Here is a 25,387-nt window from a genome sequence, read left to right on the forward strand (position 1 = left end):
GAATTACTGAGGATGGCAAACAGCACAGAGGCACTAAACTTTGTCCTTTTTAACTCATCTTACAGATAATGTAACAATAAAATTTACATAGAGAGGTAGCATCAGTCATTTTTTCCAGTTTTAAATCTCTCCATCTCTTGGCTGCTGTCTAGCTTTGAATATAGTTGGGGTTTTCTTTATAATTACATACGTATTTGTACGTGCGCACACACACAGATGTTGGCTCAGATTGTGCCTTGCGACTCCGCTCTGCTCCACAGAAAACGAATGGAATTGTGTGTGTGCCGCGGTGTGGATTCTCCCTGCGGATGTCCTTGGAGGACTGTGCATTGCCTCCTCCCGAGGAGCCGTGAGGGACGTGGGAATGGCCGCTCAGCGCCGTCCTTGCCCGGCCTCCTGCCAGCCCTCGTGGGTCTGGGGAGGAGAGGGTTGCCAAGCCATTACCACACGCCATCAAAGCAAGCGAGAGATTTAGCCTGTAACAGCTCAAGTGGTATTTTACACTTAAGTGAAATAACCCATCATTTTTCATGATAGTTCTCTGGAGAGCATTTGCTGCCCACACCTTGCAAATGCTGTTAATTAAAGCTTGGTAACAGAACCATCCATGTAAAGAAGCAGCCGTTTGTAGTCGGGTAGTTTGGGTTTTGCCTTGCGTTACGCAGCCGTATGGAAGTAACCTTGTAAGTTAGTAAGAATAAAATAATAAAGTTGGTGTTAGCTTTAAGCCTGAGAAGCAGTCCCAGCTCGATCGTGTGTGTGGTGTGTAAGCCCAAAGGGGTGCTCAGCTGGCTCTTCAGTCCCCTGTCCTACACCGAGTGCAGCTCTGCAGGGCTGGAAGTGCCCGGTTCATCTAGGTGGCTTGTGCCAGAGAGCAGCTCTTCTCCTGGGAAGAAAGATCTCTGAGCTCTGACTCGAGGGATTCTTTATTATAGAATAAGGCAGTTTCTTGTTCTCTTCTCATGTTCTTGGCTCCCTGACCAGAGGAGAAAACATCAGGTGCTGACTTGCTTCCTCTGTCACTAAGTCCCTCATACATGTATTTTCTTCCCCTTTTTTTTTTTTTTGTTTCCTAAACCTGTCCTCAGATCTTTCTTTATTCACCTGTACTGCGGTGTGTTGGCCAAAACTGTCCTAGCACTTGACCTAGAGAAGCTCAAGCCACAGAGATGGAGTTATTCCTGTAGTTTACATCTATATTTACATTGTCATGGTAACGGATTTTTTTTCTCGGATTCCTCTTTCCTTCATTGTTTTTTGGCAAGAGTACGTCAGCCCGTGGCATTGTAACCTTGTGTATTGCTGCCTGCCTAGCTTTTGGGTTTTTGTGTTGTTGTGTCTCATCCCCTCCAACCTAACACTAACCAGCCTGTCAGAGATCCCTTCAGGAGCTCTCTGAAATGTTGAGGCTGTGGGCTGGCTGAAGGCAAGCGTGTAACCCCGTGTTACACACCAACTTGCCTGTTCTCATCCGAGAAAATGTCACCTCAGGTACTCTGAGAGTTGCAGTGACAGCGTGTCCTCCTCTGGAGATTTGTTCGTTCTCGCCCACCAAGCTGATTTCCATGTTTTGGGCTTACCGAGTGTTGCGTTGTCTTTACGTGTGTTATTCTTGGCTGGCCTGCTGACTCTTACTTATTCTCTTGTTATCATGTGTTTCTGTACTGGTTGCTCGGTGAATGTTTTCAGCATCTCTTTTGTTTTGAAGGCAGACAGTTGGTGCGTTGTACTCCTTTCTAAGGGTGGGCAATGACCTTCCTCAGTCTGGTGAATCTTCTCCATGAATTCCCAAAATGTGTGGTTTTAGTTGTCGATAGCTCTCGCCCCATTCCATATGGGGTGGTTTCCTTGATTTTCAGATTCCTGTAACCGAGAGCTCTCATGGATTTCTTCACCCGTTTTCTTTTTCCGAAGGGCATTTGCATCCCGTTCTCTGAACAGTTAAAAATACTTTCTTTTGGTGTTTGTCACTTCTGCTGTCATTTTCTTCTCCTGTTGCACTTTCCCTTTTACTTCCAAATTTCTGAGGGACATACAGTGAGGCTAGATAACCAATTTTTGGTAGGATTTTTTGTTTTGTTTTGTTTTACTAAAGCACTTTTCAGCTTTTGTGACTGTTCTCTTCCAACAGTAGCATGAAGACTGCCCCGCTATTTTGACTGTTTAATTTCTAAGGGGATTCCTTCTCTTACCAAATCAGACCCCAAGATCATCAGCCCTCCCTGGAAAGCTGCCCCCTCACTCACAGGGCACTTCCCACGGGTCAGGACCGTGGCTGGCACAGCACCCTCCAGCACCCGTACCTCTGTCCGGGCAGGACCCGCGGGGGTGCCACGGCGGGAGGAACAGGCGTCAGCGCCGGTGACGCTCGTTTTTCCATCCGCTGCCAGCTCTGCCCTCCGGGATGTCGCTCGTAACACAACAAAACCCTCGCTCTCTCCGTGGGAGCTCCTGGCTTTCTCTGCCCAGCCCCAGCCTCTGGGATGAGTCAGACTCTCCTGGTTCTTGCTTTGCTGTTGGGCAGCGGAACTCGGTGCTTGGCCCGGGCCGTGGCAGGGCTCTGCCACCCCTGGGTGCGAGCAGGGTGTGCCTTCCCCGGGCCGCAGCCGCTGCGGAAGCTCTGTGTCAGGCGGTTATTAAGCCGGTTGCTAGGCAGCACTTTTAATATTTACCTCCACGCCTGACACCCGTCCATGTGTTGCTTCACTCCTTCTGCAGTTCCACTGTTGGGCTGTAGCAAATGCAGCCAGTTGACAGCTGGGCATGGCTGGCCACGGTGCACGGCCCTCGGAAGAGGGAAAACCAGAATAGCCCACCATAAAACGTAGTACCGGGGAGTCAGGCTGGTGTTGGCAAGCCAGCGAGGGCTTGGGCCGCCGTACCTTCCTGTGCTGTCAGTCCGTCAGACCCCATACACCAAAGGGTTTGGAAGGACAAGGACCTCCTTCTTCCTTGCAGTGGCTCTTTTGGGCAACAAGAGTGGAAAATTAGAGGTCTGGAATATTGCGGGATTCAGGCAAAAAGTGCTGTAAAAAAAAAAAGTGCTGCAGTGAGACATGTGGTGCCCTGAGAAGGTGGCGGTGGTACGGCACTGCCTGTGCACACAGAGGTGGTCAGCGGGGGGGTGTCCTGCGCTCTCCGGATCCCCAGACAGGGTTTTGTTCCCCAAATCAACCTTCATGTCCACGGAGAGGATGGCTCAGCTGATCAGCAGCTGTGCGTTAAACTGTGTCTGTCCCCAAAGCTACTCTTCTGCCTCCGTCTCTTACTTTCTGGTAGCTACTGCCTTCGGCTGGACAGGGTAGGAAGAAGCAGCAGATGTTTTCTTTAGGGGGTTTTCACTAATCTCTGCAGGTTGTCGTAGTGCTGCTGTGCTGCATGTTGGGAAATAATTTTTTGGTGTATTGTAAGAAAAAGGCCTGCTAAGAGTTTTCTGAGGGGAAGAAGAGAGAAGGGCTAGGATAAATGTGGTTTTATTAAATGTACAGGGACTAGGGTGACTAAAGATGTAGAGCAGGTTACCTGTTAGTCATGTAGAAGGTATCAGGTGAATTTGATGGAGAAGAAGGAAAAGGAAAGGAAAAACTATGAAAGAGCCAATTAAGAATACAGCTTGCAGATGGTGGTAGTGGGAATACACAGAAAGGTTGTTTAACAACCTCTGTTCCCCGTCCTGATGTCAGAGGATCTGTACATTCCTGAGTACGTCTCCACCTGTACAGAAGTTCCCATCTATTATGTACTCAATCTGTATGTGTATGGAAGCGGGTGTAACTGGTTACATTTCTGCAGTGTGACAGCTTGTGTATATTTAGAGTAGTCAAACCTCTTTCTAAGGTGTGTGGAGACGCTGGCAGGGAGAGCAGGCTGTCATTCTCATAGCGTACCTCTTAAATTCTGTACATTTTTCGTTTCATCACCGAGAAAGGCTTGTACTAAAAATGTTACAGAAATGAGAAAATTTTCCCTGTGGAAGAACTTATCCGAGGTATGGAATAGTCATACGGCTTCTGAGTTCATTCGGACAGTGTGTGTTTTCCTGCATCAGTTGGCATGGTAAACATGAAGAGAAAATCTGGAGAGATCGATACCTTGTGCTCTTCATTTAGATGTAAACTATGGATGTGTTGCTGTGATTGAGATGGCAGATACAGCTTTAGGCGGAGGAACATGAAGCAGGCATAGAGAGGTAGTATTACAACTGTATAAAGTATTGATGAGGCAATTAGAGTATTAATTTCTGGGCTTTGGAGTTCGATACAGCCACAGCAGAATTAAAACGTGCTGCTCTCCAGGTAACGTCACTGCAGGTAGGAACGCAGGCCGTGTCCCTTGCAGCTGTTCCGAAGGGTCGCGTGGTATGTGGAAAGACTTGTGTCTGCGTTACCCCCAGATCCTTTTTATCTGAACATACTGGAGTTTGCTGATTGAGTATTAAATATTTTGTATGATAAACTAGGAAATCCAAAAGTACAATTTTTGTTAAAAAGGAAAAAAAAAATACAGACAAATCCTGCCCAGTGAGTACATATGGTTCAGTATTGGAACAGGTTTTGAGTTTGTTTTGATACTTGATGTGAAATTTGTTTTCACATCAGAGAAAAAACTGATGTTGTGAGAAGGCGTAAGGGCATCACACTGTTGAAATCCTACATTTGTGTGCTGTAGAAATGCAGGCAAGACGGAGGATCTAAAACAGTAACTCATTTTCAATAATAATTTATTCTTAGTTTTTAGCTGGGTGGCTGATGGATTCAGGTTGCTTATGCTTGCTTAATAGAAGTATATATAACAGAGGTGAAATTAATTGCCATTTTTTTTTCTCTCAGAAGCAGTCGCCCTCCACGGATGCATCAAAGACACAAATTATGAAGCCGTCTGAAACAAAGGTATGAATTCCTGAGGATCTCATGCTTGCAGTTCAACACAAATATATGCAGCAGTGGAATTTCTTTTTTAAGACTTTGCTACTGAGCAGCTTTATTTTGCGTATTTCTTGTCTGCAGCTTAGTTTCCTCTTCAAAAAAGATCTGAAAAATTATATATAAAGCACTCAGAGGATTTTATGACAGCAATAAAAATTTTAATCAGAATTTTAAATTTTAGCTCAGTTGTACTTTGCCACATGTATATAGCTCCCCCAGTGTAGTTACAGGGTTATTTACCTGATGATAATTTTTCACATATTTAAGGAATTCAGGACAAGTTTCAGCTTTTAGTGTGTGTACAATTGCATCTTCTCGTTAATCTCATATCTTTGTCTGACAGCTTCCTTGCCTTTGTCCTTTACGCTTGTTCTGTCTTGTCTTATGACTAGAACTTCACGGTGGAAGCTGTGTCATCAATCACGTACTTTACTGGTTAGAAGAGAGTCATAATCCTCCCTTACGCCTCTGTTGCCTAACAGAATTTACGTATTTTAAATTTTAAACAAGTGATTAATGGTTCTCTCCCTCTTCCATAATGGTAACAGTGAAACCAACAAGAATACTGAACACCGGACCAGACCAGCAGGGAGTTAGCTGGGTGGTGGTAGATGTTAGGCCTGCCCATACCTTGGGTAAACCTGAGTAAGGAACGTGGCGGGCGGTGCTGGGCTTAGACCAGGGCTCTCTGGAGGTCACCGTGCCAGGCAGACCCTGCCCTGCCACCCGCAGGGCTCTGGGCAGACAGTTCTGATGTTTGGTCACCTTCATTGTGATGATTTTTTTTTTTTTCCCCCTTTCGTCAAACAAGAAGTGCCTTCGCTGCAGCTTGTATCTGCTGCCTCTTGTCGCTTTGGCGCGCGTCTCTGAAGACAGCCTTGCTCCATCTTCTCTGTGTCTGAAGTTAGTCATTACATTCCCCTCAGCCTTCCAAAACTCTTTACTTCCACGTGCACACATAAGACTTAGACCGGTGGCAAAGAGCTGGATGACAATTAAACCTTTTCCATTTGTGCCTGATCATAAATGAAGGTATCTGCAAGTGCCCAGTCTCACCCTCCTGTTTTGATTGTGAGCAGACTCGCTGCTGTCATGTTCCTCACTGATGCCCTTCTCCACGTGGTTTAACCCAGACAGCTGTCTAAAAATAGTTTCAGTTTTTCCCTACTTGAAATTTGAAATAAGTGTCAGAAGAATGTGGTAAATTTCCAATCAGACCTTTAAAACTGGTGTTCTCAAGATGAGACAAAAATAGAGTAGCAGAGGCTGGTAAACACAGATCTCTTTGAAACAGTGTCCTGCATTTGCCCGCGTAAGGCAATTCATGTTTTCTTTTTATGTCTGTTGCATTATCAATATCTTCCTCCTACCGGATTAAGCAGGTCGTCCGCATTTTGACAGTAGACTTCTTTGAAAAGAAGTAAGGTTGCTGAGTCACTTTCACTTCTTGTTCTAAATTTCTTGCCAGTTAACAGCTCTGTCCTGGCTGCCTGCTATAACCACATCTCACTTCGTCTTTCTCGGAGTCTCCAGTGTGCCGCTGCTCTTCGGTGTGCTCTGGGCCCTCCTGACCTTTGGAGTCTGTCCATGGGAATCCTTTGTCTCACATTTGCTCTGCCACTGCCCTGTGGCTTTGGCTGGAGCCCTGGAGGAGCAGGACACAGCCACTGCCGCCGAGAAAACCACATCCCATGCAGCTTTCTCCCTTCTGCACACACTTGTGCCACCGCACTCTAAACGGGGAACTAGTGAGAAAACACTGCGTTACTCTTTCAGGCTGTTTTTCAGTTTCCTGAGCCAGTTTGAAATGTGGCCTCTCGGATACCAGCATGGGGCAGGTGGAAGCAGGCAGCAGAAGGGGAGGTGGAATGTATTTTTCTCTGTAGAAGTTCAGTGTGTGCTGTAAGCTGTGGCTTCAGGCTGTGGCTGCTCACAGCTGGCTCAGCTTCAAGGCGGACTCAAGAGTGGCTTTGGAATGTACATTCTCCTGGTAAAACTTGGTTTGATTTGCCCGGTAACAATTTTTTTTTTTTTTTAAATTGGATTGTACCAAGTGTCCCTGTCTAAATAGATGTGTCTCTGTGCATGGGAGCACATACGTGTTCATGATTGTGTGTTTTAACGTGGCCTTGGCATCGTCCTGTGCGCTGAAGTCTTGAAGCAAAGCGTTGCCCCTGTGAGTCTGGATATTCTTCAGCCTTGTCGTAGATGAAGTCGTGGTATGAGCGATTCTGCACTTTTTAAAAGATGTACAAGAATACAGCATACTGTACACAAAAAATATGATAAGTATTTAGTAAATAAATATTTACAATATTAAAAAAAAAAAGGCACAGTTGCCAGTAACTGCTTTGGCAGGCTGGGAATTGGAAGTTACGTTCTGTACAGCTGTTGTCAGGTCTTGACAGAAACGAGAGTAAATACATGTTATTGTCTTACAGAAAAGATGTGTTTACTTTTCTTCTGAAAAGCCCGTCAGGAAAACTTGAATTTGTGCTCTGAGAGCGGGGTCCTTAAAGTCCTGAGCAGGCAGCAGTCCCGCTGCAGGAAGGGTCAGACTGGGTGTTTCCTGAACCTCATGCTTGCACTGCTGTTCTTTGCAGCATCTCCTGTCCAACTGACTCTATGCTTTAGATGCTACATAAACATGTCCGAGCTTTTTTAGCTTAAAAACTGTGAAAATTTAGGATTACCTTTTCAGTATAGGATTATTTAGTGTACAGGTACACAAATGGATGCGTGTGTCCTTGAGTTAACTATAGGGTGGCCACGTAAGGAGCATGTACAAGTGGGAGCATATGAAGTGTGACTGCAGCTCAGAACTACAACGTTTTAGTCAGCTTAAACATAAGGGAAAATCCAAAGCAGGGAATCTGAGAGGTTAAGTGATTTTTTTAAATTTTTATTTTAAATTTTTTCCCCACTTTGGGAAATTCACTCCTCCCGCTCTATCAAGATTTTACCTGTTGTGACATCTTTACTGTGGTCTACAGCTTGGAGGCCTCTGCCAGCTTTATGCCCAGGCATCTGCCTTTTTATGCACATTCAGGATTTCCCAACCCAGTGTCTGTGGTTCAGTGTGTGGGTGTCGGTACTTGCATAACAAATGGTAAACAACTTGAGCAAATTTCTCTACGTGGTCAGCTAGCAAACAGAAGCTGGGTAGAGCTAAATGGTAATTAGTGTTTGACAGCTCAAATGAAAACATTACGAAGCAATGAAAAACTTCAAATTGATGCCTAATAGATTTTTTTTTTTTTGGTTGTTTACTGACTTTTAATGGGCTACTGGGGAAAAAGCCCTATTATTTGTCTCTTAGTGACATTCAATATGCTTTGTGTACTAGTAGGGTAGAGGGGATAAGGGGGGTCTGTCTGTGGCACCACCTTCTCTTTGGCATCTCCAGATGGCTTTCCAGTAGCCACATTGGCTCTGTGCTGATCGTAGCACAAAGTAGCAAGAAAAAACAGTAAGAAAAATATGGCGAGGAGTCTGGCATTTTCATTTTTCTTTCTTAACCAGATGCCACCATTCTTTAATTTTTCAGTGTTTGCTCTTACGTGTTCCTACTAGTAGTAATTCATTGCTTACTGTACCTTGACTTGACGTGAATCACAGGAATTAATTCTGTGGCACGGCTGCAGAAAAATTTCAGATGTAAATCAAACTGCTCATTATATTTGTTTAATACTACTTTTCCCTCCCCTTTCAATCCTTCCTGTGAGGAGTGTGTGTGTGTGTGTGCTTGCACACGTGTGAGCTCTCTCGGGTCGCTGGAGCAGAGGTCTGTGCCAGGATTTGTCAGCAGCAAGACCAGAGTGCTGGGTGGTCGTTAGACAGCGTGTGTGCTCATGAGTGTGAACCTCTCTCTTATTCTTCTTTATATATGTCAACCCCTTAGAAATAACCGAGAGTATTAATCTCTGTCTGAATGTATGTTGCTTGTATTTCAGTTCACACCAACAACCAAAACAGAGTCTGGGAAAAACATGCAGTCAACCCAGGTAAGTAGTTCTCTTTCACCTTCAGCAGGCTGTACTTTGGTCTTGGAATGACTTTGGAAAAAGAGGCTGAACTCTTTGCTACTGGTGTGCCACGTGAAACCGCCGGGTGATGAGTAACACATCTGCATGTGGGAGAGCAAGGAGCTGGGCAGTGTGGGCGAGCAGTGTGCGGGACAGTCAGGGTGCTCAGTGCTTCACAGCCGCTCAGAAGTGTTCTGTTAACTGTCGATTAATCTCTCCTGGTTTCGGATGGGATGGAGCTCATTTTCCTTTTTAGTAGCCAGAACAGTGCTGTGTTCATCATGGGACTGGGCCTGAGAAGGATGCTGGTAACACACTGATGGTGTCAGGTGTTGCTGAGAAATCCAGGACTTTCCAACTCCCCGTGTCCTGCCCGTGTGCGGGTGCACACGAAGCTGGGGGGGCACGGCCAGAGCGGCGGGCCTGGATTGGCTGAGGGAGTATTACCACGGAATGGTGGTAAGGGTGAATGACCCCAATTTTTTATTTTATGACAGCCAACAGACTCTGAAAGTAACCAACTGTCTGAGGAGAGGCAAAAGGAACCTGGAGGTGTAACTTGTATAATTTTTCTCTCTCTGTTTTTTTCTTTCTTTCTTTTGTTTAGAAAGAAAATATTAAAAAGCCAAACCAAACAAAGTCAGCCCTTAAATATTTCCCCATCTAATGATACTGTTTATCTCTACACAGGCAAAAAGCGAAACCTCACCTTCTGTGGCAACAACTTCTAAACCAAATAATACAGGACAAGCAACTACAACTCAGGCTGACCAGCCTCCAAAAACGACCTCTGTAGAGACAGCAAAGGTATAGTGGAAGTAGCAATCCAATTTTTATTATTTATGTTATTACAGGGTTTAGAAATTCATGTCAGGATGGATTCTCAGGCTGGATATTGTAAAGTGAGACTTGGCCCCCCTGAATCATAACTCAGGAAAGCTCAGAAGCTGTCTTGTGTTTGAAGGTGTGTATGACAGACCTTGTGCTGCTCTAAAATCTGGGACTTAGAAACTTCACGCCTTACCTGCTAATTAACTGAAATAACGTCCTGAATATACCACTTCCAGCCCACCCATGACAGCGTTGGTGGATGAGCATCAGGTGCAGGTTGAGCTGCCTGGCTGGACGGTACCGCTGGTTGGTGCTGGTTGTTGGGTGATGCTGGCCTGCATCCGCCTTCTGTGGTCCTCTTTGTACGCCTGTTTCCATGGTCCAGCATGCTCTGGCTGTTAGCCAAGCAAGTGACCTGAAGATGATCACAATTAGCCACTTGCTGAGTCCAAAAAAAATATGCGTGGCCTCAGAGTTGGATGTTTTAGGCTGGGCTCAGTGTTGTGCAGGCTGCAGCTGCTCACTCAGCCACTAGGTAGAACCCGCTTATCATTTTGATTCAAAATGTAGATGAAGAGGGACACTATAGGCACGCCTGGGTGGAACGTCTGTTGTCCTTGGTTTTACCCATAGAACGTTAAATGTAGAGCCATATAATAAAGCCATCTCTTATTTTTTCTCTTACTTCTCCAGCCCGAGTCTCAGAAGATGTCCGTAACGGCTGGTGCAGGCGCAGCTGCTGCAAGTGTCGCTGCTGCAGCTGAGAAGTCAAGCACTGAGGTTGGTAAACACAGTCCCAGACAAATGCTTCCCTTGTAGAAATGTCTGGGAGAGTGTTTGTCTCTGAAACAGTTCAGGTTCAGAAAAAATAAACCGGTAACTGCTGCAGCATTGCTGCGCAGTAGTTACGTGTGGTGGTGACGGACTATCTGAAAGAACAGGTAACGAACTAGTGGCGTCTCATTTGTGTTTTGTCATGCAGGATTTATTTAGAATCGCTTTTACCACAACTAGCGTAAAATTAATTACTCTTTACCTTCAGTTGTGTTTGCGTAGGTATGTGTGTGTGTCAGCTGGTACGTAAATCCAAATTACCTCGTTCCTGATGCTGGGGCGTGAGTCTAAGAAGAGTTATGGCGAGTGCGGGACCTACCGAAAGAAAGCTTTTGGTTTGGTTTCCAGGAGTTTTCTACGGATTCACCAGATGACTCAGATTTTTTTTTTCTTTGTACAGTGTGATAACTTCCATAATGCTTTGCTTCTTTTTTAGCCTTCTATGGATGAGTCGGCGCTAGATAGCCTGATAGATACTCTAGGTGGACCTGAAGAAGATGTGCCTCCTAGTCCTGTTTACACTGGTCCGGAAGTTACGGTACTTACATTTTAAATTTTTAGTATTTAGAAGATTCATCTGTAAAATATGTCTGTAGTTGCTCACTGCTACATTGATCCGGTATTTGTCTCTTTGACCTGCTAAGAGGTGGAATAGAACTTGCACAGTTGCATTTTCGCGTTGTTTTTGGTAACACAGAAGTGATGCAGTTCTGTATGTAGTGTGGTGGAAAACAGTAAAGTGTCAACAGAGGAAGTTTGTTGCTTTTTGAACTGATTCGCAAGCATGGTCTCCAGTGGATTCACAGAAGGCAGTGATGGAGAATTTAGAGAGCCTAAACAACCCAGGGGATATCATTTCTACTTGAGAAAAACATTGAGAATTTGGGGAAGAATGCATACTTTTCTGGCTTAGAATGGGAGAGTAACATAAGGAGGATTAAGATAACAACAGTTCAGCGCAGTACTCAGCCGTGATAAAGATGTTGTGATCTATGAATATTTGAAATGCAGTCTGGGGCAGCAGTACGCCGTGGTCCCAGGCACTGAAGTGGCTTCTGTTAGTGCAGAGGGGGTCCGGCCGTGGGGGTGCGGGGTTCGGCGGGGGGACATGTCCTGCTGAAGCTGGTGGAGATGCTTGTGCGTGGTGCTGGGTTCTGAGAGACACACGGTCTGGGACTGGCCTCTGACCACCCAACCCGCACGTTTTCTGTCCGGAAGTATCACTGCCTTAGAAATTAATTTCAGTAAGTGACTACATAAACATGAACGTGTGCATTGTTTTCGTAGGAAGATATTACCTCAAGATACTTGGAAGAAATGGGTAAACGGGAAGGTAGTCTCCCTCCAGAGTATGTTAAATTGTTGAAGGTTAGTGAGTTAAAAATAATTCTTCACGCCTGTTTTCTTTAATATTGTATGGTTTTGCTTCCCATTTACCACAGAGTTTGTTCTTGTTTTAGGGCAAAGGGGATCACAAAGATGAAGTCCCACCAAAAGTAGATGAACGTGATAAAGTAAGACCTTTTTCTTTATATTGGCTAAAAATAAACCAGAAAAATTTAAATGTTGTCCATCTTCCAAAAATCCCAGGAAGCAGGAGAGGGCTGTGGGTGCCAGATGACATAGATACTGTTAGAACTACATAGAACTACATAAAAACTCGGGTGTTTTTAATAAAGAAGTAGGAATTTTCAGGATACTGACTGAAGCTGGGACAAGTCAATTAGATGCTCGTATAGGTACTGGGCATAATAATAACAAAGGGAAGAAATAGCAGCTGTGCATGCAGGAGTCTCTTCATAATGTCTTTAGCGAAGATGACTTGAATTCTTATTCTTAGGAGGAGAATTCTGTCAGACAGCTTAATTTTACTGTTTATAAGCTTAACAGAAACAGAAATAAAAGCTTACTGAACAAGGGATCAACCAGTGCAGGGAGATAACTTCGTTTTTTCTGTGACGGTGACATGAGGTCACTGTGTGAGTAAGTGTGGAGCACGCTCAGCTTCTAAACCGAGTTTGACAGCACGGATATTTGCACTTTAATAATCAGAACCTCGTTTGTGATTTCTTGCTCAGAAGCCGATGACAGATGATGAGCTTGCAGAGGCCCTGTCATCTGAGTTCACCTGCAGTGTTGCTTCTGCTGAAGAGAAGAAGACAAGTCTGACAGAGGTATTGATATTTTTCCTGCCATTGCATGCCTTTATTGCAGTGAAACATTGCCATTATTATCCTAATATTTCGCTTGAAATGATCTTTCCCCTTCTTTTTATTTTTGCAAACTTGCCTGTAATTTCATCTCTCTCCCAGAATCCAAGTAAGGAAGGAGAAATCGTGCAAGCACAGGCAGCAAGTTCAGTCAAGACCTCGGTTCCTCCTAAGGAGAAGAAAACAAAATCAGAAGAGGTATACACAGTCATTCTTTCGACTAGTAAACTTCTAATTAAAATTTACAAGCACATGTCGTGTTTTATGTGTGCCAGGTGTTGTAAAGATGCTCATCATCCTCGTTTGCATTTGTAAAGCCTGTTTTTATAGTAGGAAATGTAGGTGTAATAGGAATTGCTGTTGCTCGGACTACTGTACCGCAGAGATCTGGCCCTAGTGGTCCAGATGATTTTGCTTCTGCATTCTTCTGCGGTTCTTCTGGCTAGAGGCAATAGAGTAGAAACGTGTGTTTTCTTCGCTACGTGAGGTGCGTTTAAAACTTGGCTCTGATGTAATTTTCTCACGTTTTACAAACCTTTCTTTTTCCTTCTGCAGAGAGTAAGTGTGACCGTAACACTTTCTGGGTTTGCCATGTCGAAGCAAATGGCAATTGTGTTATGTGATACTGTGCTTTTTTTCACCTTCTTTTTTTCATTCTTTTCCCCATCTCCTTAAGAGGAGATATGTCTAGATTAGACTGTGCGAATCTTACTACATCATTTTCCATATCCTGCAGTGTGATATTTAGGAAATCGGGTAAAGCCAGACAGAAATAACCAGTCTAGTGCTGGCAGTTTGCTTCACATACAGCATAAAATGCATGTAAGGTAAAGCCTGTGTCAGTTTAAAGAAATTATAAGTTGCATACTTTCTTAAATACAGGAGATTAAAGAGGATGCCGTGGAAGCTCTTCTTGATACTCTTGGTGGACCTGAACCTGAGCCTGAAGAAGATCTCACTCCTGTTGTGGAGGTGTCAGAGGTATCCTCTCACTCCTTTTTTCCTCAGCTTTTGGACTTGCTGTGGAATCCTGAGTCCTCTTTGTTCGATACTGCACCAGTGAGGAATGTCTGAGTCTTACGTGATTAAGAAATTAGAAAATGAAGAAATCCCAAGTGGGTACAGGTGGAAGAGGATATAGTGAGATGGTCTGGAGAGCAGTGAGCATTCCATTTGTCTGTCCAGGCACACACACATACACCTCGCCCTGTGTTAGCTGTGGTTGCTCTGTTTTTTCTCCCAGGCACTGGATACATGCAAGCTTCCGTTTTGCACGTATTTGCTGTTGGATTTTGAGTTAACATTTTGAGGTTTTGGTGCCTGTACTCCCTTTCCCATCAAACCCCATTATCTTTCTAATTTGGGTCTTGCCTTTTTGCTGTGTCTTCCAAGACTTGTTTTTTTTCAGAGGTAGATTTGAACAGTAGCCCTGTGTTTGCATGTTAAACTTTTACTTTTTAGTCTAGTTTTGCAAACTCTCCCTATAACCCTGCTAATACCAGGTATATTCCCCTTCCAGCTCAGAGCAAACAAATGTCAGGGAAATAGCAGAAAATCTTTTGTTGCCAAGAGAAGATGTTGGAGCTCAGTGCTGACAAAAACCAGCATGTTGTGTTGTAGCTTTGGTCACTCTGGGCCTTGAGATAACTTAGTGGGTGCAGTGCTTCATGAAGGAGGTCGAGAACGTTGCGAGCCGTGTTTTGGTAGCAGTGATGGGAAAAGATACAGAATTAACAGCTGATAGCGTGATGAAATCCAAGGAAACCTGAGGATTTTGTACACCCCTAAAAAGTACCTGCCACAAAGTTGTGGCTCTGAACAATGTCTGAAGTTTCCTAGAATTTAAAATAAGAATTAAGCCATATTCACATCTGGTGTTGATTCTTAAACCGTGATGATTTTACCACAGACATTTGATAGGAATAAATTGAGGAGTTTTAATATCTTGATACATGAATAGTTTTGTCTAATGATAGTACTTCTTCAAACAGTAGGCTGAAGAATCTTGATAGTGAAGTCAAGCATACTGAGTTTTTATTTTAATATCTCTAAGGTGCTTTTTTTCCTCTTTTTTAAGGCAAAAGCTAAAGAGAAAAAAGAAGAAAAGTCTGGAGAACGTGATGATACAATACCTCCAGAATACAGGTTAACACCAGAGTTGGTAAGTTTTTCATGTCCCCATTGCTGTGTAAATAGGCCACTGCACCTGACACTTTCTCCTCACAGAGAGGGGAAAAACATGGTGAAACCAAGCAAAATTAGTATTGAATCAACAGCTTTCTGCTGTTGGTGACTTCTGTTTCTCTAGCTTCCCTCCCTTACTTTGTGGGCACAGCGGAGTTTTTCAGGCGTTCTGAGCAAAGATCTGACCTTCCCAGGTCACCTCTCCTCCTCCGGCGGTGGTGTTACTCCTTTCTCCCGTTAACCTCGGTGTTGTACAGTCTGTCCCTGTACAGAAGTGCTCATCGCTTTGTAGTGTGGCCTTGAAACGCTGTTGGAAAATGGTATGGAAGTGACACTCCTGTTTCCAGATTGTCACTTCAGGTGATGGAGATTTGTTCATGGTTAAGCAAAACAACAGTAGAACTGGGATATGTTCTCCATGAAGTTCAGAATTGAAAGTTTCTTTGGTCCTTGTTAGTATAACTGATGTTAGCAAGGTTGCTGTGTAAACTGGCCTGGCTGGAGCTGAATATTAACACTCTGTTTTGAAAGCAACAATTCTACCCCTCTCTTTAGAGATTTCAAGACTGTCTGAGTACAGACCTGGGATTTAACCCCCTGTTTATTCAAGTGCAAAAGTTTGTCTTTTGCACTCAAGGCTCATTTTCCTGCTGGATGAAATTCCTGCTTGTTCACTATGGAAATCATTCCTGCTGCATATTGAGACTGATAGGAATGAAAATTTCTGTCCTCTTGGCCCTGTGCTGACATGAGATTTGCTTTTTTTATCCACTTACCTGGCCGTGTACAATTTTTCCCTGTTTAGGGAAATCCCTGTTACGGTGTCACTGATTTCACCTTGTGTGTATCATTTATATTATGATGTTGGTGATTTTGGAGTATGGCGCTTCTTAAAAGAAGGATGTCAATAACGTTTACTTTACTTCTAGGATAAAGATGGAAAACCAATATTGCCAAAGCCTGAAGAAAAACCTAAGGTTAGAAAACTGACAGTATTGTAGGAGTGTGAACTGATACCCTGTTTTCTCCCTCTCTGTCACCACTTCTCTCTGTGCCATTAAGTAAGTCTCCTGGTCTGCCTGTGTGCTTTGCTTCCTTGTGCAAAACCTGCTGATGTGAATTGTCAGGTGAAAGTTGGCTGTATCGAAATTCACTGGTGGTGAATGAGGAGCTCAGAGTGAGGAAAAGGTTTAGAGATCCCTGAGATAGGAGAGAGCTACAGAAGTGATTGGTGACACAAACAAAGGCTGTGTGGGGTGTTCTGCAGAAGTCTGTTGGAGCTGCTGAAGGACAGGGAGAGGCAAGGCAGGAAAATCTGTTCTTTTCTCGACAGTTCCCTCTCATTAGTCATCAAACATAGAGGAACACGACTGGAAAGAAGGAAAAAGCTGCTGTTGACATTTTCCTAATCACAAAGAACAACTTGGACTTTGCAAAAAGTATCTGTCGTGTCCTAGAAAATGCAGGATAGAATGAAGAGAACAGCGGTGCTCTGCGGGGACCAGGCACTGGTGTTAGGAGACAGGCCTTCCTCTGCCACAGGGAGCATAAGGAGATGGCACTCAAAAAAAACCCCAGGCCTCTGGAAGAGGAACATGGTGTGAGTTAAGGGAGGTTGGTTCATAGTTTGACTAAGGTCCAGTACAAACCCCAAACAGAAGATGAGCTCAGAATCGTGAAGGCTTGTGCCGAAAGAATGAAGCAGTTGGTAGAAGAGTCAGTATTCCTGTGCTCTTCCACCTCTGTCAGTCAGACGCAACTGCCACTGAATCCTTGGTCTGTAAGTGAATCGCAGCGCTGTTGAAGTCATACGTTGCAGTATTTTTCTCGGCTCTGCTTTTGCTATTTATCACTTGAAGAAGGTGATTTTGAGCAAGATGTGTTTGCCAGTATTCCTGTGGTCCCGCCGGTAATTTACATCTCTGAAATCAAATCCAGGAAAAAAAAAAGGAAGTTGTGTCAATAGTTGAAAAACCTTTAGTCGCTTACAGTTCTTCATTGATCCCTGGTGAATGCAAAGTTGTTCTTCCTTTGTGATTTCAACTAGGGCTTCTGTTCCTTTGGGCAGACACTCTGCAGACCCGTAAGCACACGCACTGGCATTACTTTTGTGAAAAAAAGCCTAAGTGCTTTTTTCGATCCAGTGGTTGAAAGAGGAATTCAGACATTATGAAAAGTGGGGCTCTCTGTGATGAGGCATTTTATGAAGACTTAGGGGCTCTGATCCACAGAGGAAGGAAAGTAGGAGGGAGAACGGGAGACTCACTCTCCTTCAGAAATGTCATTTTACATAGGATGAGTTTGACCAAATAAGCCCTAACCTGGCAAGTGAATGGCGATCACCGCTAGCAAAGATTTCAACATTTAGGTGTAAGCAGCAGTTTGAAGGGTCCCGGGAGCATTAGTAATAGCCCACAGAAGTGTATAGACACGGAGTACCAGATCCCATAGTACCAACAGACTGTAACAGGTCTCGGAGTAGGAACTGAAACTGCAGTTTATTCACTTTTCCCTAAAACGTGTACAGTGGAAGCCACAGAGTGTCAGCAGTCAGTGAGTGAACAAGCTAAGGGGACATCTAGGTGACACTGCCCTGAGGGAGCTCTGCTTCTGCTGGAGAAAGTGAAACAAATGGAGAATCGTAATCTGACGGTTCTGCTTTCCACTATCGATATGTAATTGAAGCATTATAACAACGTGATGCTGTTAGAGTAAATACTACCTAGTAATTATTAGCATTCTTTTTTTTTTCTAATTAAGAGGTTGTGTTTTCCTTTTCAGTAGCCCTGTAAACAGAATGTTCTCTGCATTACACCGAATTTTGATAACAAAGCAACTGAGTCATTCTGAAAAGTGTCTTTCTTAATTTTACACGCTTCAGAATTCGTGCTGATTTGCTGCACGTAAATGTGAAAGGTTGTTTTGGTGTAGGCTACAAAAGTTTTCCTGCTTTCTGAGTAGCTGAAATACAGTTCTCAAAAAAATAAATCAAAAGCAGGCGACGAGTCACCTGTACCACATCTGTCTTTTTTGCAGCCTTTGAGCGAATCTGATCTTGTCGATGAATTTTCAAAAGACTTTGCCCGCCCGGCACAGCCTGCAGTACAGCCCAAACCATCGAAGCCCAGCAGCACATCCAAAGTACGTCTTTCTGGTTCATTGAAGATGCTGACAGTGATAGTTTTGCTAAGACTGGATAGTGCTACTGTTCTCTCAAGAGAAATATTTCTGTTTTTTTCCCGCCCTGTTGCCTTCAGTGGAACGTGCAGAATTGGCACTTGGTCCTTAGCTGAAGGGCACCTACCTTTGAATTTAGACTTGTCTTTCTTGATTTGTACTGTATTTAAAAATTTTAAAAAGCCACTTAACAGGTACATTTTGGGTTACTGAGCATATTCAGTAAAATGCAGTGTCATTGCTCCGTTTCAGAAGCCTTCAGATCCCGTGTCTGCAAAAACTACCCAGGATGAAGTGGTCCCTCGTGCCGCAGCTTGCACCGTGCAGTCGTCAGCTCCTTCAGCTGTGTCCTCAGTGAGTTGTCTTAGCCAGAGCTAAAGCAAAACTCAGTGCTTCATTTGTGCAGTTGTGTAGTGTATTGGCAAGATGCTTATTTCAGTGGTGCATATTCTCCCTCCATAGAGGTAAGCCACGAAGGCTGAGCACTTTCCAAAAAAAATCCAGTCAAGCACAAACTGAATGGGGAGAGTGGCCCTCTCAATAGAGGAAGTCAAACAGACAGTTCTTGTGGTCTGCTTGAGTTCCTACTGCTCTAAAAGTGAACTCAGTAAGTACTGCAGGGAAAGAAAAATTCAAGAGGCAAATTGTCCCACTGAGTGTTTCGGAAGATCGCATTAATGGCAGATGTTCCTGCATCTCTGCTCAGAATATATACACTTCTGTTAAAAAACAAAACGGCCAGCCAAGCCCCCTGTGGAACACTTCATCAGTGAGTAAGGCTTTGGAAAGGAGAAGCCTGTTCACAGAGCGACCTCTGTCACAGTTTCCTTATGCCTTGAACTGAGCAGATCCCAAGTGTGTGAAGACAGGAAGAGAAGTGCTACAGGTTTTTAGTTTACTTTTCAGTTTTTTCCTGGAGTACCGTGTGGCTGGCAGTGGTGGGGTATGAAGACGTTTCTTCAGTTGCAGCAGATCTCCAAACAACAACTCGTTTTTTACTGTATCCTTGCAGGTTGGTCACGTGGCAGATGAAGCACTGGAAGCCTTGTCCAGTAGCCTGGGCAAGAGGGAGCCTGATCCAGAGGAAAAGAAGCCTGCTGTGGACAGAGTTAAGGTAGAGAAACAAACAGACCTGCAAGCCATTGTCTTCAGCCTTACTGAGGCTAGAAACAGTTTAGAAATAATATTTTCACTTTTTAAGAAAATACAGTTACTTCTGTACCCAGTTGTGTTCTGCTTCGGAAGCGCTAGTAGGATTTCAACACACCGAGTACCTTGTCTTAATAATTTTGCCCGTTGCAGTACAGTAGTTCCCTCAGTGTCTAAAAACTGCATTTGCGTTGTGTCTTACAGCTGAACTAAAGCAGGGGTAACGCGCGTCAGAGGTAGCATACAGTATGCTCCTTTTTCAAAAGGGCACAGATTTATGGTGAACTGTTTAAATTAGGAACGATACGTAAAACACTGGGTTTTGTCACTGATCTGGTGTCGTGGTTTAAACCCAACAGGCAGCCAAACACCAGGCAGCCACTCACTCGCCCTCCCCTGCCCCAGGGGGACGTTTTTATCTGTAGTTGGATTGAATTAGGAAGACTAGTTTGAATCAGGAGACTGAAGACTTTGAATGCTTGCTCATAGACATTTCTGTTGGGATGTAGTTGTTTCTTAATACTATTTTTATTCTGCCTTCACAGGAGAAAACCAAACAGGAACAACGCAAAAAACTGGGTGAAGATGAGGAAACAATTCCTCCAGAGTACAGACTGACAGGAGCGAAAGTAATTTCTCTCATGTGCTGTCTTAGTCTTGCTTCCCTTTCGTTCCTCAGGATGTGTGGATTAAACAGAAACCCCGTTTCAGTTTGACACGTTGATGTTTGGTTCAGCTGTTTTTATAGTGTATAAAAATGGGGGTTTGTGGTTGCTGTGTATCTGACAGCTGTCATCAGGTGACAGATAAACCACAGGCACAGAAGTGGTTTAGCTGCAGGTACCTGTGCGTGAATAATTTGGGCTGAGATTAGCGCACTGGTGTCTTTCATTAGCTTGTTGCATTTTAGAACTTAACAAATTGTGATTGGTCAAAGTTGTTAAAAAAAACCCAGCGCTTCAAGGTGGTATTTTCAAAGATTTCAAATATTTTCAGATAAAATCAAACGTCTCCACGGAACTCCTTTGGCATAGGCGGGTTGCTCGGGTCTAGCCAAGACTCGCCCAACTCCAGTGACGCTGTGAGAAGCTTCAGCTGCTCCGGGCCCTGGTCAGGGCAGCGTCAGCAGCCTGGAAATTGGAATTTTCTCTATGAGCCGTGCTGTTTCCATGGAAATTGAAACACAAAGTAGAGAAGCTCAGAACCCCACACTGAATGGCTTTTCAGCCCTCGATGTTTGTCAGTCACAGGGCCTGGGTTTTTTCAGTGACACTTGGAGTGACGTGCTGGAGGTGACGAGTTGGATCCTTGTCTTGGGGAACGCTCTGTCCTCCAGCGGATGCTCTCAGAGTTCTGTGTTCCGTGGCCGTTTAGGGGCTGCTTTGTTTAATGTAAGGGGATTTTTCTTTTGTAGGATAAAGATGGAAAACCACTCTTAGCAAAACCGGAAGAAAAATCCCAGGTAAAAAAGTGACTATTCAGATAAATGTTTCATTTGTGATTTACTTACCCAAATGTCAGTAAGGTTTCCCAGTCTTCAGTTTAAAAACAGAGTTAGACTGTTACCTGCTGACTTCTTAATAGATTAAAAGACCTGAAGGATCTTTTTTCCTTTCTTTTTAATGGTAGCCCATGAGTGAAAATGAACTTTTAGAGGGTTTGACAGAAGGATTCTCCTCTTCTCCATCGCAGTCAGCACCATTGCCTACACCAGCTGTCAAAAAGGTGAGTATATTTGATTTCTGAAAATCTGGTTTATTTTCAAATTATTTCAATAATCTGGATATTTTATTTGTTTCCCTTAAAGTTTATGTAAACTTTCTTAAATAAAATGCAGTAACTCAATAAAATTAAGAAACTTAATTAAAAAAAGAAGGTTTATGTGAACTTTGCAAAATAAAATCCAGTAACTCAATAAAATTCAGTAGTTAAAATATTTTTTGCAATAAATCAATAGGAGAGCAGGACTTTAATAATAAGAAAAAACTAGGTATGTTAATTGTCTTTTTACCAGTTGCTTGCATAAGTAATGCTTTGCGGTTGAGTGTTTTAAAAGTGTTACCTGGGACTCTAGATGGGCTCGGCGCAATCTGAGCTCCTCTGAAGTCACATTAAACCTGCCTCTGACATAAGCTGGGTTTAACCTGAGGCAGGAGGGTGCGCGTGAACAAACTGAGATGCAGAGCGGTTCCTAGGAAGGGGCTTCAGTCTGACATAAGTAGAGCTGCTGAGAAAGACAAAGTCCTGGAAATAAGCTGTAGAGGCATCGCCTGTCGGACGCGTGGAATTTGATGCGCGCTTTTCCCTTAGTAACGATGCTGTGTCTTGTTTCAGAAGACCAAGAAGGGTGACAAGCCCGCGGGTTCCTCAGACGTTATCTCTGCTGCTGCAGTTTCTTCAGTGCAGTCGGCGGCTCCTCCAGCGGCTCCCTCGGTAAGGACCTCCGCAGTCCTGGGCGCAGGCTGGGCTCTCGGGAGGGGCCGGGGTGTCAGCGGGCGGGTGCGTTCCCGCCCTTCCGTCCCTGTGCGGAGCTGCCTGTGCAGGTGGTTTTAATTCTGGGCTTGAGCCTTTGGCCGACCCACACCTTTCTTTTTCCTGCCAAGGTGGTGGGACCATTCAGAATAAAAGCAGCGCGGTCCCTACCGTAGTGGGGAAGGAGGAGTAAGGGGCAATGGGGGGTCCGGCAGGCCCTGACCTCCTTTTGGTACCCGGAGGAGGAGTAGGGATGCTGCCTGGCTCACGCCGTCTCCATCTCTGCGGGGGGAGCTCCCTCTAGTGTTTCCAGCCCGGTTTGAAAGGCGACTGTAAACCCGCTCCCACCTGGCTTTGAGCTGGTTCTGAGGGCTTTTTTTTTTTCCCGAACCAGTGCTTGGGTAAAACTGGTGTGAGTTAGCAAAATGTGAGAGTACATACTGTGAGAGGGAAAGTGTTAATACGTTTTAATTCAGATTGACACTTCCTTAGCAGCTAATCTGCAGTTGTAATGATGTTGGCAAAATGAATGGCAGTTACCAAACCCCAAGCTTTTCATAGAACTGTTCTCATTAGATCAGTTGGGTTTATGTGTCACAAAAGAAAGCCATTAAAATATATTCCGTAACCCCCACTTGAAATTGTGTTTTCTGTAGGTCTAAATATTTTTTTAATAGCTTTTTCCCCAGCTATTGCACTACATTGTAACTGCAGAGGAAGAGCTGATTGTTCATTGTTTGCTAAGGTTGACAGTTCATTAGTCAGTCTCAAATTAGCTCGATGAATTAAATTATTTTTACAGCAAATTTGCTTTCACGAGTGTGTTTATACTTTGTCAGGGGGGAAAGGAGATGGATGAAGCCTTGGATCTCCTGTCTGATTCCTTGGGAGAGAGGGAACCAGACCCTGATGAGAACAAACCAGTGGTGGATAAAGTGAAGGTAACAAAAAACATTCTGGAACATGTGCAGTCTGGGGGGAAAAAAAAAAAAAACAAACAACAAAAAACCCCACAAACCAGGAAAAACCCCTCGAAATCTGAGATACATTACTTTCTCAAGATTATTTTTCCTAAAATGGTGTACTGCATTACTACTTGCAAGCTCATAGGAGTATATGGCACGTGATTTTCAAATGTAGGAGTAAGGTTACTAGAAAAAAACAGATATTCTGATGTTGTGCTACACGCAGGTTTATCAACCACTCTTCAATCAGCGGGATTTCTTGTGTGTTTTGTGAAAAACGTTGGATTAGTTACTCTGCTTTAGCCACTTGGAGATAAGTGTTGAAATATTACAGGAAATTGGCAATTTTATTTCATACCTGTTGTTGTCATTATTCCATGCTTGTTTCTGCTTGTTTTGCCTTTCTTCATATAATTGTCTAAAGACCTTTCTGCTCATAAGAAAATTAGACTCATTTCTGCAAAACAGCAGTAGTAATAATAAATTGTAAACTGAAATACCTAAGATAAGGGACATTACTGGAGGAAATAAACCACCATAAGGTGCCCATGAATCAATTTAGGAAGGAGATTTTTAATCTCAGGCCAGGCTCGGTGCGGAGGTTGGTGGCTGCCGCAGGAGCAGGTTTGTGCCGTCTGGGTGCGGGTGTCCCCTGCCACAGCAAGGGAGTGAGGATGTGCGAGGTCTCAGCAACGCCCCCCTGCCTCAGGGCAGCGGTAGGAGCACAACTTTCTTCATGTGTTGCTCTTCACAAAGGCATGGAAACAGCTTATATTCCAAAATGAAGAAGAAAAAGAAAAAAAAAAAAAGGAGATCTGTAAAATGTCGGTGTTAACAAATACAAAAGCAGTTTTTAACAATAGGGTTAAAACCCTGCTTGTCTCTAAGCCAGGTGTTTCGTTTGGCGTGTTTCTGGTTTGCCAGAACTCAGAGCAGCATAACTGGGAAAAGACACGGGCTGGGAGGAACACTCCGCCCCGGTGCAGTTCTCAGGAGCTGTGCGGGGTCAGAGACTGGCCCTGGCTGCGAGGGCTGAGGAGACGCGTCCGCTGCTGGGGGCAGCCTGGCTGGGGGGGCGGGTGCCTGGGTCCTGCTGCACGTGCTCGGGTCCCTTCACGGGTGGGACGCGGCAGGAACTCCGGGTTTGTGTTAAACCTGGGTGAGACTCGAGGCAGGGACTCCCAGTCGCACTGACGAAAAGCAGAACTGGAAGTTGACAAAACTTTTTTTTTTTGTGTTGGGATGCTGCCGTGCCTATAGATGCTTAATTTATTAAATGTGTATACTTATCGAGAGCTAGTAATTTTAAAACTTTCAGGCCTGAAACACACTTCACAGTGAAACAAATCCATGTTTTTTTTCTGGTAGTTTTACAATTTTAAATTCAAAAAAGGCACCTGTCCCAGATTTAATGAGCGCTCTGACTTACTGTTTGCTGGTATGTCTAACATAAGTGTTAAAGCTGTTAAAAAATTACATGCTTTCAGGAAAAGGCTAAATCTGAACACAGAGACAAACTTGGAGAAAGAGATGATACTATCCCACCTGACTATCAAAAACTTCTGGAGTCAGGGGAGCAGGTAAGGAAAAGCTTTGTTAGTTCTGGGGTTTTTTTGCACCACCAGAAAGGGAAGCTGAACACGTAAGTGTTTGTACTGTAGTTCTGTATTAGGGTTAAACATGTAAATATCTGCTATTTAGAGTAGCTCTGTATATCCTTGCATGCATTTAATTCAAAAAACAAACAAATTAATCTGCAGTGATAATGATGTTGGCAAAATGAATGGCAATTACCAAAACCCAAGCTTTTCATAGAACTGTTCCCATTAGATCAGTTGGGCTTGTGTGTCACAAAAGAAAGCCATTGAAGTATATTCCATAACCCCTATTGAAATTGTGTTTTCTGTAGGTCTAAATACTTTTTTATAGCTTTTTCCCCAGCTGTTGCCCTACGTTGTAACTGCAGAGGAAGAGCTGATTGTTCAGCTGCGGTTTTGGTGGTTTTTTTTTTTTTAATTGGGCAACTCGGACAGATAAGTGAGTTTGAAGCAGCCAGTAGCAGTCAGCGTCCTGGAGATGTAGGAGTATCGATTCCAGTTACACTGGCCTGGCTCGGTGGTTTAGGAGCTCCAGAAAACCAGGGGGAAAAAACAGGGTGTTTTTTTAACGGCTTGGTTTTATACTCTGCTTTGAAACAGGAGATGGTTGCGCACTGTGGGTAGTAATCCCTATTGATCACCGGTAGTTCTGTGCCAGGTCTGGGGACAAAGTGTCTGTACAGGCATGACCTTGGTGGTGTGCCTGAAGCCTGCAGAACTGCCGTTGGCCGGGGCACGGGACTGCTCTGACCGGGATTTGGTCTTCTCTGGGTCAGGAGACTGTTTGTCCAGTAGGCTACAAGGACAGAAAGATGATATTGCAGACACAGTCAGAGTAGCAAACCCTGAAAGCACATCGTGACCTGGCTTTGAATACCCAGCGTGGGAAAGGAAATAGATCAGTTGAGAATGGTGCAACTTTGTTGGAAATCTGTAAACTCGCGGTGTCACACGGAAGTACTCGCCTTGAAAAAATAATGTCACCCATTCAGCATGAGGATGTGATCTTTCTTCTTC

At 44.1% G+C, this 25,387-nt stretch overlaps 1 protein-coding gene across 12 annotated transcripts in view; it reads left to right on the top strand.

Annotated features, from left to right (window-relative positions):
- CAST (calpastatin) overlaps positions 1-25,387 on the top strand; it is a 58,315-nt gene that overhangs the window by 26,928 nt on the left and 6,000 nt on the right. For 4 of the 12 annotated variants that reach the window (XM_074933264.1, XM_074933263.1, XM_074933260.1 and 1 more), the window contains 21 exons: positions 4,830-4,889; positions 8,879-8,929; positions 9,641-9,757; positions 10,475-10,561; positions 11,052-11,153; positions 11,903-11,983; positions 12,076-12,129; positions 12,694-12,789; positions 12,928-13,023; positions 13,708-13,806; positions 14,903-14,986; positions 15,939-15,986; positions 18,046-18,150; positions 18,439-18,540; positions 19,199-19,300; positions 19,881-19,964; positions 20,750-20,797; positions 20,965-21,060; positions 21,670-21,768; positions 22,647-22,748; positions 24,260-24,352. In XM_074933264.1, coding sequence (XP_074789365.1) covers positions 4,830-4,889; positions 8,879-8,929; positions 9,641-9,757; positions 10,475-10,561; positions 11,052-11,153; positions 11,903-11,983; positions 12,076-12,129; positions 12,694-12,789; positions 12,928-13,023; positions 13,708-13,806; positions 14,903-14,986; positions 15,939-15,986; positions 18,046-18,150; positions 18,439-18,540; positions 19,199-19,300; positions 19,881-19,964; positions 20,750-20,797; positions 20,965-21,060; positions 21,670-21,768; positions 22,647-22,748; positions 24,260-24,352 — 1,806 coding nt within the window. Of the gene's footprint in view, positions 1-4,829; positions 4,890-8,878; positions 8,930-9,447; positions 9,505-9,640; positions 9,758-10,474; positions 10,562-11,051; positions 11,154-11,902; positions 11,984-12,075; positions 12,130-12,693; positions 12,790-12,927; positions 13,024-13,707; positions 13,807-14,902; positions 14,987-15,938; positions 15,987-18,045; positions 18,151-18,438; positions 18,541-19,198; positions 19,301-19,880; positions 19,965-20,749; positions 20,798-20,964; positions 21,061-21,669; positions 21,769-22,646; positions 22,749-24,259; positions 24,353-25,387 lie in introns of all 12 variants that reach the window. The other 8 variants (XM_074933271.1, XM_074933269.1, XM_074933266.1 and 5 more) reach the window with 7 other exon arrangements.

Source organism: Athene noctua, chromosome Z (genome assembly GCF_965140245.1).
Source record: "Athene noctua chromosome Z, bAthNoc1.hap1.1, whole genome shotgun sequence".
NCBI classification, from domain to species: domain Eukaryota; kingdom Metazoa; phylum Chordata; class Aves; order Strigiformes; family Strigidae; genus Athene; species Athene noctua.